At 41.6% G+C, this 17,055-nt stretch overlaps 1 protein-coding gene and 1 long non-coding RNA gene across 2 annotated transcripts in view; one reads left to right on the forward strand and one right to left on the reverse strand.

Annotated features, from left to right (window-relative positions):
- The window catches only part of LOC111969325 (inositol 1,4,5-trisphosphate-gated calcium channel ITPR1-like), a 165,818-nt gene that overhangs the window by 123,896 nt on the left and 24,867 nt on the right, over nt 1-17,055 (reverse strand). Inside the window, exons 4-13 of the mRNA XM_070445560.1 lie at nt 12,308-12,423; nt 11,988-12,074; nt 10,686-10,844; nt 9,170-9,268; nt 8,602-8,685; nt 8,344-8,490; nt 7,780-7,875; nt 7,467-7,511; nt 7,328-7,357; nt 4,250-4,404 (exon numbers count right to left, since the gene is read on the reverse strand). Coding sequence (XP_070301661.1) covers nt 4,250-4,404; nt 7,328-7,357; nt 7,467-7,511; nt 7,780-7,875; nt 8,344-8,490; nt 8,602-8,685; nt 9,170-9,268; nt 10,686-10,844; nt 11,988-12,074; nt 12,308-12,423 — 1,018 coding nt within the window. The remainder of the gene's footprint in view (nt 1-4,249; nt 4,405-7,327; nt 7,358-7,466; nt 7,512-7,779; nt 7,876-8,343; nt 8,491-8,601; nt 8,686-9,169; nt 9,269-10,685; nt 10,845-11,987; nt 12,075-12,307; nt 12,424-17,055) is intronic.
- LOC139028364 (uncharacterized) lies at nt 4,100-5,242 on the forward strand. Its single transcript, XR_011480555.1, has 2 exons — nt 4,100-4,410; nt 4,702-5,242. It is a non-coding gene; the product is annotated as an uncharacterized lncRNA (long non-coding RNA).

A 17,055-nucleotide genomic window follows, 5' to 3' on the forward strand; every position in this document is an offset into this window, starting at 1 on the left:
AGTTGCATGGACTCACTCTGTGTGCAATAATAGTGTTTAAAATGTTTTTTTGTATGACTACCTCAGCTATAGCCCACACATATAATTATCTGTAAGGTCCCTCAGTCGAGCAGTGAATATCAAAACACAGATTCAACAACAAAGATCTACAAAGATAAAGGAGTCCTTCCTAACTCAGTTGCCGGAGAGGAAGGAAACCGCCCAGGGATTTCACCATGAGGTCAATGGTGTCTTTAAAACAGAGTTTAATGGCTGTGAAAGGAGAAAACTGAGAGGGGATCAACAACATTGTAGTTACTCTACAATACTAACATACAGTTGAAGTCGGAAGTTTACATACACCGTAGCCAAATACATTTAAACTCAGTTTTTCACAATTCCTGACATTTAATCCGACAAAAAATTCCCTGTCTTAGGTCAGTTAGGATCACCACTTTATTTTAGGAATGTGAAATGTCAGAATAATAGTAGAGAAAAGTTCTTATTTCAGCTTTTATTTCTTTCATCACATTCCCAGTGGATCAGAAGTTCACATACACTCAATTAGTATTTGGTAGCATTGCCTTTAAATTGATTAACTTGGGTCAAATGTTTCGGGTAGCCTTCCACAAGCTTCCCACAATAAGTTGGGTGAATTTTGGCCCATTCCTCCTGACAGTGCGGGTGTAACTGAGTCAGGTTTGTAGGCATCCTTGCTCGCACATGCTTTTTCAGTTCTGCCCACAATTTTCTATAGGATTGAGGTCAGGGCGTTGTGATGGCAACTCAAATACCTTGACTTTGTTGTCCTTAAACGATTTTGCCACAACTTTGGAAATATACTTGGGGTCATTGTCCATTTGGAAGACCCATTTGCGACCAAGCTTTAACATCCTGACTGATGTCTTGAGATGTTGCTTCAATATATCCACATAATAATCCTTCCTCATGATGCCATCTATTTTGTAAAGTGCACCAGTCCCTCCTGCAGCAAAGCAACGCCACAACATGATGCTGCCACCCCCGTGCTTCATGGTTGGGGTGGTGTTCTTTGGCTTGCAAGCCTCCCCCTTTTTCCTCCAAACATGACGATGGTCATTATGGCCAAACAAATCTATTTTTGTTTTTCAGACCAGAGGACATTTCTCCAAAAAGTACGATCTTTGTCCCCATGTGCAGTTGCAAACCATAGTCCGGCTTTTTTATGACGGTTTTGGAGCAGTGGCATCTTCCTTGCTGAGCGGCCTTTCAGGTTATGTCGATATAGGACTTGTTTTACTGTGGATATAGATACTTTTGTACCTGTTTGTTCCAGCATCTTCACAAGGTCCTTTGCTGTTGTTCTGGGATTGATTTGCACTTTTCTCACCAAAGTACGTTCATCTCTTGGAGACAGAATGCGTCTACTACCTGAGCGGTATGACGGCTGTGTGGTCCCATAGTGTTTATACTTGCGTACTATTGTTTGTACAGATGAATGTGGTACCTTCAGGCGTTTGGAAATTGCTCCCAAGGATGAACCAGACTTGTGGAGGTGTACAATTTTTTTTCTGAGGTCTTGGCTGATTTATTTTTATTTTCCCATGATGTCAAGCAAAGAGGCACGGAGTTTGAAGGTAGGCCTTGAAATACATCCCAGGTACACCTCCAATTGACTCAAATGATGTCAATTAGCCTATCAGAAGCTTCTAAAGCCATGACATAATTTTCTGGAATTTTCCAAGCTGTTTAAAGGCACAGTCAACTTAGTGAATGTAAACTTCTGACCCACTGGAATTGTGATACAGTGAATTATAAGTGAAATAATCTGTTGGTAAACAATTGTTGGAAAAATTACTTGTGTCATCCACAAAGTAGATGTCCTAACCGACTTGCCAAAACTATAGTTTGTTAACAAGAAATTTGTGGAGTGGTTGAAAAACGAGTTTTAATGACTCCAACCTAAGTGTTTGTAAACTTCCGCCTTCACCTGTAAATGACATAGTGAAAAGAAGGATGCCTTTATAGAATAAAAACATTCTAAAACATGCATCCTGTTTGCAACAAGGCACTAAAGAAATACTGCAAAACATTTGCCAAGCAATACATTTTTGTCCTGAATACAAAGCATTGTGTTTGGGGTAAATCCAATACATTACTGAGTACCACTCTACATATTTTCAAGCATAGTGGTGGCTGTATCATGTTATGGGTATGCTTGTAATTGTTAAGGACTGGAGAGTTTTTCAGGGTAAAAAAATTAATGGAATGGAGCTAAGCACAGGCAAAATCCTAGAGGAAAACATGGTTCAGTCTGCTTCCCACCAGTCACTGGGAGAGGAATTCACCTTTAAGCAGGACAATAACCTAAAGTACAAGGCCAAATCTACACTGGAGTTGCTTACCAAGAAGACAGTGAATGTTCCTGAGTGGCCAAATTACATTTTTGACTTAAATCTACTTGAAAATCTATGGCAAGGCCTGAAGATGGTTGTCTAGCAATGATCAACAACCAACTTGACAGAGCTTGAAGAATTTTGAAAAGAATAATGGGCAAATGTTGCACAATCGAGGTGTTGGAAAGCTCTGAGAGACTTACTCAGAAAGACTCACAACTGTAATCGCTGCCAAAGGTGCTTCTACAAAGAGGTGTGAATACTTATGTAAATGTATTATTTKATTTTAAATACATTTGCAAAGTTCTCTAAAAACATGTTTTCACTTTGTCATTATGGGGTATTGTGTGTAGATGGGTGGGAAAAATAAATAATTTAATCCATTTTGAATTCAGGCTGTAACACAACAAAATGTGGAATAAGTCAAGGGGTATGAATACTTTCTGAAGGCCCTGTATATCGGTGAAACAATATACCGGTTGGGCTCTATGTGTGTGTCCACCTTCTCTGGCTGTATTCTTGGCCTGGTTGTGTAATGGCCTGTTAGGATAACAGGCTTACATCTACCACACTCACTCTAATGACTCGCACCTAAAGCCCAGCTTGGCTGCCTGTGTCCTGGCGAATATGGGTTATTTCAGGTAGGGAGGGGGACCAGAGGACGAGGGTGCTGCCAATGGTAGCCAGCAGGCAGGCACCTCACAACATGACACAATGCCGACTGACACTACGGGGGGAGGGGGCACACGCCTTGTCTAATGTGGCGCTGGTGACAGAAACAACCACACTATTGTTATTTTAGCCAACACATGATGCAGTCAGGAGGTGAAAAGGAAGGAACACACCAGAGGTGAATATAGAAGTATATGCAGTACTATGTACAGGACCTGACTATTCCCATGTAGTTGGCAGTAGCCCTCTGAAAGATCAAATTACTTCATGGGAAAATATGCCTTCCAGATGATGATGTGTTTATGTTGTGGGGGTGGATGGATGGTTATGCAACATCTGGCTTCTCTTTTCAGCTGGAAGATATGACTAAATCACGGCATGTTGCAACATCTTCTGGATATCCTGATCCAGTCTGTAGCGCTGCAGTCTGCCCCATCACCATGGTTTCCTGCTTCAAACCGTACCGGGACTTTCCTGACTATCATTAGCTCGTGTTAACAAACGGTGCTACCTCCTACAACACACACACACACGCACACAAAGGCGCCCTACAACACACACACACACGCACACAAAGGCGCGCACACACAGGCGCACACACGCAGTGGTAGACGGTGAGATATTTTCATGAGAAGAGACATCTTCTTAAAAATATGAATCAGTTTGAAAACAAAAGCGCCAAAATTGCACTGAGCTCAGCTGTCCTGCAAACTCACTATTCAGATCAAAGATCAAACAATCGGCCATCCTTTAGCTATCCTAAAATTGCACTGAAATGACCATCTCTGAATTGTAAATGCTGCTCCTGGGTTTCTTAGACTAACTAGGCTGTGATTAGACACCCCCGAAGGCCCTCCTCTGTCGCTGCCCAGAAGCCTATGAAATGCCCTAATCCTGCCTACGAAGGGACTGAGCCCAGAGCCCCTGCCAGACAGGAAAAAAAATGGAAGGTGTGAAGAGCAGCCGCATCAACAGCAGTTTCATATGTCATGGTGGGTCCCCCGTCCAGTCAACACAACGTGACTGTCAGCAGCAGCAGTCTGTAACATGGACGCTACAGGAGGAAGCAGAGCCCCACACATGGCCACCCCTTGCCATGATGAGACAGATTTGTATCAAGCATCACACCCGTGCTATTTAGACCAGGTTGATTGAAGATGCGACGAAAGGCAGATCATAGAATGTAATGCATCTGTGGAGGGGAGTGATATTTGTCGGTGTACCTGGGCACCAGGGAGTCCCCCCCTCTCAGGGTGGTTGGGTCCAGCTCAAAGATAGAGGAGATGTCCATGCCATCAGGGACAGACACCAGTTGGTACATGACCCTCTCTTGAGGGGTTCGCAGACGCGCTCGCAGGGCTTCATGGTCCGAGTCCAACTGCAGGTACAGTAGGGAGAGGAGACTGTCAGTTTATGGAGCTTCATACTAAAATTGAACTCAGCAGTTCAGTTCATAATTTCAATGCAGTGATATTACTGTCTGTGACTGTGTGTAACAGATGAGGCTGAGAGCATGAAGATGTTGCACACGTTTCCTACAATCTGTTTATAGTTTGACTTATGCATGGCAACAATAGCTTAATCAATGCTATATCAGTGGATCACATTAAGATGATAAAGCATTGCAACATTGTTTGGATTACCACAGTCATTAAAGACATTTTCTAATTTGCAGCTTTACAGTACAGTAAGAAGAGAGAAATCATCATCGGGAATAATTTACCAAACTCCCTCCAGCTTCCCCCAAGACAAATACACCCACCCAAACATCTTTCCTTTGCTGTACTCATCAGTACCAATCAGATGAAGACTGAGCATGAGGTTATATTGAGATTGGAGTCATGCCAATTCAGAGACATTTTCCACTTTTAGAAGAGATAATGTGTGGTTGACTCATCCTGTCAAGTTTATGGATCTAAAAGCTAATTCAATTCATGATGTATTTAGCCTCATATGATCATATTTTATCATCTGTAAGTATTTTTTGAAAGCTGTAAATTCAGTGACGGAAACAAATTGTGGAAAGCAGCAGTGGCGACCCGTCATTCAGGTCAGGGAGAGGAGAGGGGCAGAGCCCCACCTGTTTTGAGCCCAACATTGTTTTGCCCCACCTGTTTTGAGCCCGACATTTCTAGCATATCACATATCAGTTTGCAAACAATGTAAAAAAAAATATATATATATCATTGAGTTAATGAAGCCGCATACAAACATGGTCTCTTTTTTGTTTTCTTGCGTAAGGCTGCTCCAAAATGTAGGTGTTTCAGCCTAGCTCAGTGCTTTCTGTGGTGGTGGGGCAAGACAGCAGAAAATATGGAGCATTGCACCGTGATTGGCTCAGTGTTCTGTCACTCATGGGGACACTACGTCACCGGCAAGTCTAAGGGTAGACTTAGAAAATTCTAGCCCCTTGCGTGCTACCATAGAGTTACATTAGAAGTGTCCATCCAAGAAGGCTCAAGGTCATTGGCCACAGATAAAATTACATCCAATCACATTATATGTACAGTAGCTTGATTGGACTGATCATGTCAACATCATACTTTCAAAATCTTAGCTAGCAGTCATCATCATGAATCAAGTCGACAATCTACTGGCAAATCCTTTTTTTATCCTTGTCATATGAAGAGAAATAATGAAGAGAAATTATAGATCAAATGTATTGGTGCTCATCAGCCATTGGACATAAACATCACACAACAAGTTGAAAATCGCAAATTCAACAATGAGTGGTTTGGAAGGAATCAGTGACAGTGGCTGTGTGGTCCCAAATCTGGGATTAAGGGGCTCTTTTCCAAGTTTAAAATAATAAACTTTCAACATTGGCCATGCTGTCAATGAAGCATGATTTGTGCTCAAAACACCTGTTAACTCGGAACTGTGAAAACTTGACTTCATTGAGTTCAAGACAACTGGGAAGTTGGGATTGAACGAGCTCCGACTGGGAAAATACGTTTTGAACGGTCATCCAACTCAGAACTGTAAATTCGGACTCTTTCTAGAGCTACAACCACAAGATCAATGACGTCATCATGATTCGACCTTGTTTTTTTCCGAGTTCCCAGTTGTTTTGAAAGTACCATAAATCCAGAGAATGCCAGACTTTGATGACAAAATTTGCACACGAAGGACCGTCGTGCCCCCTTCCTGTTCAAGTGAGCACAGCACATCAAGGTGAGTCCAAACATTTATTGTATACTGCTGCATAAATTATGTAATATGCCAGGGAGATATATATACTGTAGCTAAGAAAGTAATACTATGTGTATGTTGTGTAGTAAAATGTTAGTAGCCTTTGTACCTCACCCTAATCATTTGGTCCATTTACCCTTTATCCGTCCTAGCTCATTAATGGCTTAATCGAATTACGGATTGCTTTTTATCCGCTTGTCGTCCATTATGCCATAGTTTGTACATCTCAATTGTCATTAGAAACCACATTTATTTAAACAAGTCAGCCAAATAAGCTATGCTTTTTTTAAAGGCAATAAATGAGGCTGAATGAACTGTTTCGCTGCCAGACAAGGCTCCGCTGATAGCCAGGTGTAGCAGTGGTAAGATGTTGGGACTGCTGTTGGGACAGCTTTATGTAGGCCCTAACAGTTTGTGGGCACCGTTTGTCATCGTTATAGTGCAATTAATGTATTGTTTAGTGTTGTGTTGTGTTGTGGAGTGGCTTTGCTGGCATGCATCCCACTTTCAATTTATTTTGCCACACCAAGATTTACATGCTAAAATCGCCACTGGAAAGCAGACCCTGGATTCCACCCCAGAAAATAATATTCTTTGGCATATTCCCTCCATATATACACTGTATAATGACTCCATCCACAGTAATATGGTGTTATACTGCCATCTATATGTGAGCTCTAGTACCATATACAGCTTACATGCTGTGGTGCTCTCCCACAACTACCAGAGCTGCCAATGTTACAAAAAGAAACTCTCCTTTCAGAATATACAGAAATAGTTTCAAATGATAATAGATGGTAATAGAGAATGGTTGAATAAAGGAAAAACATGCACTCACTGAAATATTCTTTACTTTAAAGAAATTAGCAGCAGAGGTCAGAACAAACGGACAGGTTTTTGCGGCAGCTTTCGCCACCATATAGAGAATTGTTTTCATAATAACTACTCAAACACACTACACACAAACAGTAGCCTGAATTGGGGGACACTAATTTAGTTTAGTTAGTTCTCTTCAAGAGGGTGAGTTGATTATTAAAACATGGTTAAAGAGTCCCTCAACTCATCAGTGAAGTATTTGAGAGGATGAAACACAAGGACAGGCACAGTACCTGGAAGTTAAAGGGAACAAAATCCACCACCTGGAGAGGAAACAAGATCCACCACAGATCAGCAGCAGTAGGTAGMGCAAGACAGCAAACACAACATAGACATGAAACACAGATATAGAGCTGTCTCTGGTTGACTTACTGAGGATCGGGGCTCAGGACATTCTTCCACATAGTCAGGATTCACCTGAAAATAGATCAAGAACCAGAATAGGATACTTAACTCCAACATGTGAGGAAGCAAGAGGTAATACATAGTCCTCTTATAAATTACTATGAAGTCAATCCAACTTAAACTTAATCAAGCCCTGTCGTTAAGACTTTCAGATCGCATAATGAAGTACTGCAAGATGATTGTGTGCGTTATACTCCCAGGTATAAATCAAATGATCTATGCAAGTGGTTGGCTGGTAGACTACCATGTAATATGCCTCTGTCACTGTAAGGGGACTCACCTCAGCAGCCAAGTAAGACCCTGTGGCAAGGTGTTTGAACCTGAACAGGCTGTTCCAGTAGCCAGCCCCGCCCCGACACGGGTCATGGTGGACCACCTGACAGAAGAATGCAACACCTGACAGCATGAGGACAACGTCTGGACAACGTCTGGACTGATAACATACCACTAAAAACACATTGTAAGATGCAGGACAACCCACATAGTTTCACCTGGTTCTCTCTGTTCCAGGCCTTAAGCTTTGGAACAACCTACAGAATGGCGTGGCAATGCAAGGCTTCCACAATCAAAGGTTGTGTGTAACCATGTCGATAAATATCACTGTCATATGTGTGATTCACAAACTGCTGGTGGCACATTAATTGGGGAGGATGGGCTCATAGTAATGGCTGGAACGGAATGGTATCGAACACATTAAAAACATGGTTTTCTTGTGTTTGATACCATTCCATTCACACCATTCTAGCCATTATCATGAGCCGTCCTCCCCTCAGCAGCCTCCTGTGGCATGATTGTGTACCATGACTCAGACCATGTATCTACTATCTACATGTTCTATGCTCACCTCCACTTCCCACAATGCCTTGCTGCTAGTGGCGGAGGTGGCGGACTGACGTCCTGTAGTCCTGAGAAATACATACTCCTTCTTTTTGAAGTCGTCACATGTCAGGAACTTCTCCTGCTCTGCATGGAACAGCCGAACAACGTCACCCTGGCAACACAAACATAGACACCAGTCAGTATCATGGGGAAGGAGAGCCAGCTACCCTATTTAATGTGTTATTGTGTCTAATACATTTTAATCAACTATCAGAGTACCTACCCCTTTAAGAATAATCTCCTTGTTGTCGCTCCATTTCATAAACAAAACTACTTTCCAACTTGTGTTGCAGTTCACGGAGTTCACCTGAAAACCAAGAGGATGAGTCAGGAAAGGCTAAGGTAAAGACATTTATTCACATAATTAAGTTTGGCTTAAAAAAGTGACAAAAACAAATGAGCCTGGGAGTCTGCTGGGTTTGTAAGGAGGAGCACAGTAATGATATAGTCTTTAACTGAAGAGTCAATTGTCTTAATGGCGGTTGAGCCTTAAGAGTGGATTAAGGACCCTCACTTAATGAACTCAAGATAATACTGTCGATGATTAGTATATATGAAACAAGCATAAGAGAGGAGCTAGTTGTACAGTGAATATGTTTCCTCATCTTTGAGAGGACATGAGAATTAAGAATAAGGCACACTTGTCAACATGGTTAAAACCTGCACTACTTGTGATTTGAGGAAGTGAAATGTGCAGGCACACCTTGGTTTACATAACAATGGAGAATATGGTTTCTGTTACAAACGCAGTCTCCACCTAGGAGACAATGAAGATGAAACATGTATTCTACCTCATTGCATCCTGGGTTGTCTACCAGCTGATGGCTGCTGGCATGAAGAGGCTGTCCAGCGTTCACAGGGTTAAGGACCACCTTGTCTCCAATCACCACCTAGACATACAGGGGAGCAATCAAATAGCATTATTATACACACAGTGATCCATGATCAACTACACACGTTCACTCGCAGCCACACACGTTCACACACAGCCACACACAGCCACACACAGAAACACACAGAAACACACGTTCCCACACAGAAACACACAACTGTCCACACTTACTGTACAGAAACCCTCAGAGACACAGCAAACAGAGAGGCAGTGTGATTGTCTTTATCAGACCCTTCAGCCAGTAGAAAACCACAAATAACACTTGTACAACCACTAGTGTCCTCCAGAGTGTGCTATCTGCTCATCTACAGAGGCCCCAGGAGAGCTGTTACGCATGACAGCCCAGAGACACACACAAGGAAAGAAAGTAAGGGGTCAGTCCAGTTTAGAGCCGGAGAAAAGTGCCCTTCAAGATAAACAGAACCTCTCAACTTTTGGCATCAGTTGATTGCATAATATGAGAGAAAAGCTGTGGTATCATAATAGCAAGGTGAAGGATGTACTGCCAAACGGGTCTGAGCACTGCATAATGAATTCCTTTTAACAACCTTTATCCAAATTTTTCCCTAAAATCTCTGTCCTCAATGTTGTTATAGCTAGTTACTGGTGCTATGTAACACCAGGCAAATATGATAACACATTGTTCGACTTATTCCCATCAGACCATGTTGACTACCAAGCACTCGGTGGCCACACTGGACCTCTCATCAGCACAGGAATAGTTCAGCCTGAAAAACCCTAATGGCTAAAGCTAATGATGATGACCTATAGTAGCCTACTTGCAATTAAACCGGTACACACCCTAAGGCCAACACAATGTCAAAATAGGAAATGATGTATTAATTAAATCTTACAACTTGTCAATTCTCTGCACCACGGCTTCTATTTATAAAGCAGGTAAACTTCAGCGGCATCAAGCGTCAGAGAAGTGCTGTCCTAGAGACCCCTGTGTTAATGATCTTTGCTGTGGTCACTGACGCAAGGAGCTTTAAAAATCTCAGGGTGTTTTAATGAATCTCAGGGTGTTTTAATGAATCTCATGGTGTTTTAATGAATCTCAGGGTGTTTTAATGAATCTCAGGGTGTATACCAGGAGCTTTTCGAATCTTGCATGCCAGACTGTTCAGGTGAACTTTCAGTGAGATCATGACCTGTTAGGCTCTTAATCACTCTCTACCTACATGTCTATGGACAAATACAACTGGGACCAGCTAGCCTGAATGATTAAATGCTAGACAATCAATTAACAAATTGAAAATTCACCAATAACTAAGAATCACAACAACGAGCATCGCATCTTGATCTTGAGTGGAAAGGCTGTTGTCTGGGCTTCGTTGTTTATCTACAGAGACATGACCAGACTTCCTATCTGACCTTTGACCCACACTAAAGCCAACACTGGGCTGGACACTCACACTGTCTCCCAGGGAGCGCAGCTTGTAGAAGGGCTGGATGTAAAACCAGGAGCCCTCGTTGCCTGCAGAGTCCAGCGTCACCCTCATAGCATTCTTCTCCAACAGGGCAGGGAGACGCTTATTCACCGTCAGGTACTTATTGCTTTTCAAGTGCAACAGCTGGAACAGAGTGGCAAACAACAGACAAAGTTGCAAGTGCATGTAAACATGCATGTTTACATTTCCAATTTGAGTTTTATCAAGTTTAAATATGTAATGCTTATAGAAGTCTCTTACTTTGTCTATTGGGGTTTAATAGACAGATACTGTTAATGTCACGGTCTGTGTCTATTAAGGAGTATATCTACAGGAAGAGATTGAGTTAGATGTCAAATACTGGCACAGTGGCCATTCCTGAAAATCCCCAAAAGAATGTGCCATTTGAAAATATCACACTTGAATTCTTTCTGGACCCTTTTCTCCCCCTGGAATTGTTTTTATAATACTCCAAGGCCTTACTTCAAAAATGTTTCTCATGACCTCCTTTGCCCCATAATTTCACCCAAGAAATCAACCATGTTGACTCAACCAGCATCGACCCCTCAAACAACTATTCAGTGTGATGTCTGGTACTGGGAGACTAGACCTTAACCAACCTTTGTGGTTGTTTGTTTTGAGGGAGAATGCCGGGACTGAAAAAACAAGACAACTGTCGTTTGAAATGTCTCAGACAATTACAGATACATGTGTTTACAATGCATGCTCTCAAGTGCTGCAACCACTTACCACAGTAAGCCTGTGGTAAATATCAAACACTGGCAGAGGAGCATAGCTGTACCCTACTGCCCTCAATACCTTACCTGTCATCACACCCCTAAAACGCATAAACCCAATACACCTACTGTACCACTTCCGCCAATACAATTCTGAGAGCATGTTCAGGACTAAAGTTCAGGAGACAGCTGCCCTAAAATAGATACAGTATATGTTGGTGTTTTTAGATGACAGATATCACAACTACCAGGGTGTTCTGGTTGAGGGTCTGTCACTTGAAATCAACTGACACACTATAGGATGTACTTCTAGTGGATCTTTAGACCCGTTTCCCTGTGGCCTGATGATCGAATTTCTGCATAGGAGACTATCACTGGTCACATATGCAGGGGATGACAAGGCCTGGATGATAATTCGCTGCATTTATGGAAGAGCTGTATTGCCTCTCTGCTCCAGGCTTTCCACTAACCTTAATGACACTGTTGTATTGTGGCTTTACCAAACTCAATCTCCTTGTTACCTTATCACCCCTACTCTTCCTGCTCATACCTGAATGACATTTCCGTACTGGATAACAGTTCCTAGCAGCTTTCGGTTCTCTGATTCATTCTGCTTCTTCTCCAGATCAGCAGCATGCTGAAATATAGGGATAAAACGAGATGTCAGAGAATATAATGGCCACCAATTAGATTTAGTGCTCCAAAAACACATTAAGAATAAGAAGCCGTACTTTATGGAATATAGATCTGGGTTTATGTCGTGTTATAAACTTGGAGAGTGTTTCACTTGTAATGATTTGCTCGATCTCAGCAACACGGCAATGCACGTAGTTTAGAACCAGCAGGCATAATGGGCAGTGAGATACTCACGTGGAGTTTGTTGAGGAGCACTGTGTCAGTGGTGCTGTTTCCACCTGGTTTTGCTGCCTTCCAAAACTGTTTCTGTGCAGAGTACCTGTTCATGGGGCACAGCTTGAAAAGGCAGTCTGGAAAGACAGAGAAAACAGGTGAAGATTTATTATCAAATTCATAACATTCAGTACATGACATATAAAGCAGTGGAAAGTTGCCAAAAGGGCATGGAAGCGGTTGTCAGTATAACAAGGACATGACTGTAGCTAAATAAATATAACAGGATGGTGATTTTAGACATTTTGATTCTCTTGTAGGTAAACACATTGGCCTGATCAGATTGGGGATAGTAGAGCTCTTTAGACATAGCAAAGAGATGATCAGATCTTGAACAGTGTGAGTCCTGACAGAAAACACACTAGTTCCTCCTCCGGTTCCGAGGCTGGCTACCTGCAAAGCACAATAATGGGATATCTGATTATCTGTGACAGAGGTAAAAATAGCCGCTCCAGACCAGCACCAAGCACACAGCAAAAACTTGGCCAACAAACGCCACAGCGTCCAGCGATTAGCTGTCATGGGACGCATGAAGGAAGAGAGGGAAGAGCTGGATGGGTAAGCACAGGAGGAGGAGCCAGGGACAGAAAACGGAGCAGTAGAAGAGAGGGATGGCTATATGAGAGAGGGAGAGGAAGTGGGTTTAGGGAGTGAAGGAGACCAGGTTAGGGGGACAGAATGGGGAGGGTTATATGCAAATGCTAAACAGTGGGAAGGAAGGGAATGAACAGTTGTGGGGTTTCCTTTTTAAGAACAGTTGGCAAACTGTGCAGGAAATGGCAGGGTAGAGTAGGACGCAACCCAGAGGGCATACACTGAGGAACGGAGACAGGAATCAACATAAAACAGGCGGCCATCGAAATGCTTAAAACAATGCTGGTTTAGATCAAATAAATTGTAGTTTACGCAGGAAGCCCACTGTACTAAACACTGTAAAGACTTATTTCAAAATTTTCACATTACTACGACATGCTTTGGATGATCGTGATTATCAGAGGTTAAAAGATTCAACAGGTCACATTCTTCAAATAACATTGCCTTCTCTCCTTCAATCCATGAGATCACAGCTCTCTGAGAAGTGTATAAATACTATCACAGACAGCAACGAGTCGTCCTAGCAGAGGGTAATATTTCCTGGAGAGACACACCTAACTGTCAGACATGACACAAAAGCAATTACTGTCGCATAGTACCAATCCCAGATCAGAGAGAAAAAAGTGAGGTTTAAAATGCTGGGCATATGCTCCCTGGAAACCAGCTTAACCGGGCTATTAATACTCAACAGGGATTTTAGGACTTAGTCTGCTACACTTTCCCTTTGCTCAGTGCTCAGGCACACTGAGACGTAGCATGGAGTCTCAGTCCTGTTACTGTGGCTACTTGGAGGAGTGATGATGAGGCCTGGGAGAGGCTGGAGAGGTGGGGTGAACACGAGTATGCTGCTCCACCCCACACAAACCTTGAAGCACCACGAGGACACCGAGGCCCCTGCAGGTGAAACATGCTCATGTCACAGCACCTACTAGGAGGGTTGTCATGTGTCATCTCCTCAGTAGGCCGCCCTATACTTCAAATGCAATGCCTGTCAAACACTGAGAGAGAACGCGATCCTTTCACTGTGCAGGTGAACTGTAACCAGGCTTGTTAGGACTCTCAGAACACCACAAGTGCTCCATTGTTCTACGCCAATCTCAAGAGTACTTTCTTTGGAATCACAATAACCGTGGTGCCTTGAATCTGCCATAGATGTCCACAATGGTAGAGCTTCAGTAATAGTAGAAACTTCTGACATTGCCCTAAACAACAAAGTAGTTCACTACCTACCCACATAGTATTCACCTCATGGATTCAATGTAGACTAATCTCTCATGGACAGACAACATAAACATAGCATCCGACCAATTTACGCAAGATTTGAGTTCTGGGTTAACCAAGATTAAATGTAGGCTGATGATTTGCTCTGGTCCAACTGCATGTGTCAGATCTGAACTACAATACAAGCTGCATGCGCGCATATGCACCAGATCTGGTCTGGCGGTTAACAAAGTGCTCAGAAGTAGTTTATTTCATATGGTGAAATGACAGCTTAAAAACTTTTGTCAGCACTCCAGCAACAACTTTACTTCAGTGAGTAACGGATTTTCACCCAATTTTATTTTGTGACTGGCTTCAATATACCGAGCTGGCTAGCTCAGTGAAAAAAGTGGTGTAGCTAARGCTAGCTAGAATCACACAGCTACCTAGTGCCTGCTGAATGAAGCCTTCATCTTTCCTCCTTTGGTTTGAAACTTGTGGGTCATCTGATTTTTTAAATTGACATACCTAGCCATCCTTTCATGTTTTTGTATTGTTTTGCTAGGTAGTTTGTTCATTTCTGTAGCTAGTTAGCTTATTAAATAGCTAGAACGAGCTGCAGCCCGTGAAAAATTACCAAGTGAAAGTGATTGCCCCTTCTGATTTACTTCCAGATCATGTCCCCTAATCTTTTGAATGGGTTTCACATTTGTGAAAAATCTGTCATTTAAGGGGTATAACGCTGCTCCCTCATCTGAAAGTGGAGTGTGGCAGCTGCCCACTTTTCCCCAAAGTCGCTCTGACCAGGAGCTATGGCCTCGTGTGCTTACATGTCTCCAAACCAAAGCATAGGCTACATGTCACACAGTCTTGAGCAGGGCTTTGCCTATTATTTGCAAGTCAGTTATAAATTCACAAGAAAATGTTATGCCCCTGTTCTTTTGCACATTCAAAAAGAGATGTGGTACACCTTGTTAGCTTCCATAAACATGGCTCTCTCATTCCACTGGCCAATGATGATAGATTCTAGAATGATGAGCGCACTCCACAAACACTAGTGCTGTCCTTCTCACAGTAAATCAGTTGAGTATTGATCAATCTCCAGCCAAGCACAGTGCTTCTCCGTGAGTGAGTGTGCCTCTCTGTATGTCAGAGATATTAGGCATGATTTGGTTCCAGGAAATCTGCATAGCGTATTCCTGCTGTACTGTTGCATGAACACACTGAACTTGTCTTGCTAAAATACAATMAACCATCTGGTCTTGCATCTCAAACACCATATTACATATGGCATATTATACAACGGCACAAGACAGGGCCTGGGGGGGAAAATACAAGGGGAAGCAGTATACCAGTGCAAGACATTGTGGTCTATTTCCGAGAAAGAGGTGGGAAATACTGTGTATTATATTCAGAAGAGATCTTTAGAAAACTAAAAAGTTCAAGTAGGTAGCCTAAGTCTGTAATTTAGTGCATCTTCGATTTGATATTTTTCCTAAAAAACTGAATTATTCCTTCCTCCTCCTAATTTAATATATATATATATATATACACACACACACAAAATACCAGTAAAACATTTGGACACACCAACTCATTCAAGGGATTTTTCTTTATTTTTATTACTTTATACATTGTAGAATAATAGGGAATTAAAAACTATGAAATAACACATAGTAACCAAACAAATGAAAATATATTTTATATTTCACATTTTTCAAAGCAGCCACCTTTGCCTTGACAGCTTTGCACACTCTTGGCATTCTCAACAAGCTTCATGAGTCACCTGGAATGCATTTCAATTAACGGGTGTGCCTTGTTAAAAGTCAATCATTACTTTAAGACATGTCAGTCAATACAGAACATTTCAAGAACCGAAATAAAAGATAAATAAATAAATAATAATTWAAAAAATACAATTTCAAGAACTTTGAAAGTTTTTTCAAGACAAAAGGTGACTACTTTGAAGAATCTAAAATATATTTAGGTTACTACATGATTCCTTATGTAGTTATTCTACAATGTAGAAAATAGTAAAAATAAAGCTTTTTATTGCATGTGTTTCTAACTTCAACTGGACAGTATATGAATAGAAAAGTTGCAGTAGTTATATAGGATGAGCCATGACTAGAATACAGTATATGCACATGTAAACATTATTAAAGTGACCAGTGTTCAATGACTATGTACATACAGTGCCTATAGAAAGTCTACACCCCCTTGAACTTTCACATGTTGCATTACAAAGTGCGATTGAATAGATTTAATAGTAATTTGTCATTGTTTTACACAACATCCATAATGTCAAAGTGAAAAGAAAATTCTACACAATTTTACAAATGAATAACAATTAAATAACTAAAATAAAAGTTAGATAAGTATTCTCCCCCTTTGTTTATGCAAGCCTAAATGAGCTCAGATGTAAAATTTGACAAATCTCAAAATACGTTATATGGACTCTGAAATAATAGGGGTTGACATTTTAATGACTACCCCTTCCTCTGTCCCCCAATCATACAACATCTATAAAAAAAAGGTCCCTCACTCAAGTATTGTATTTCAAGCACAGATTCAACTACAAAAGACTTTTCAAAAGCCTTATAAAGAAGAGCAGTGATTGGTAGATGGGTAACAATAACAAATCAGACATTGAATATATAGCATGGTTAAGTTAATATTTATGCTGTGGATTTTGTATTGATCCACCCAGACACAAAGTTGCAGTCGTCCTTCTGAACTGAGCTGCAGGACAGGAAGGAAACTGCTAAGGGGTGTCACCATGAGGCCATTGTGGATTTTAAAACAGCTACAGATTTCAGTGGCTGTGATGGGACAAAACTGAGGATAAATCCACACTGTGGGGACTCTACAATAATGACCTAAATCAGTGTTTCCTGAATTCAGTCCTAGGGCCC

The sequence above is a fragment of the Salvelinus sp. IW2-2015 genome, linkage group LG1 (assembly GCF_002910315.2).
Source record: "Salvelinus sp. IW2-2015 linkage group LG1, ASM291031v2, whole genome shotgun sequence".
Taxonomy (NCBI): Eukaryota; Metazoa; Chordata; class Actinopteri; order Salmoniformes; family Salmonidae; genus Salvelinus; species Salvelinus sp. IW2-2015.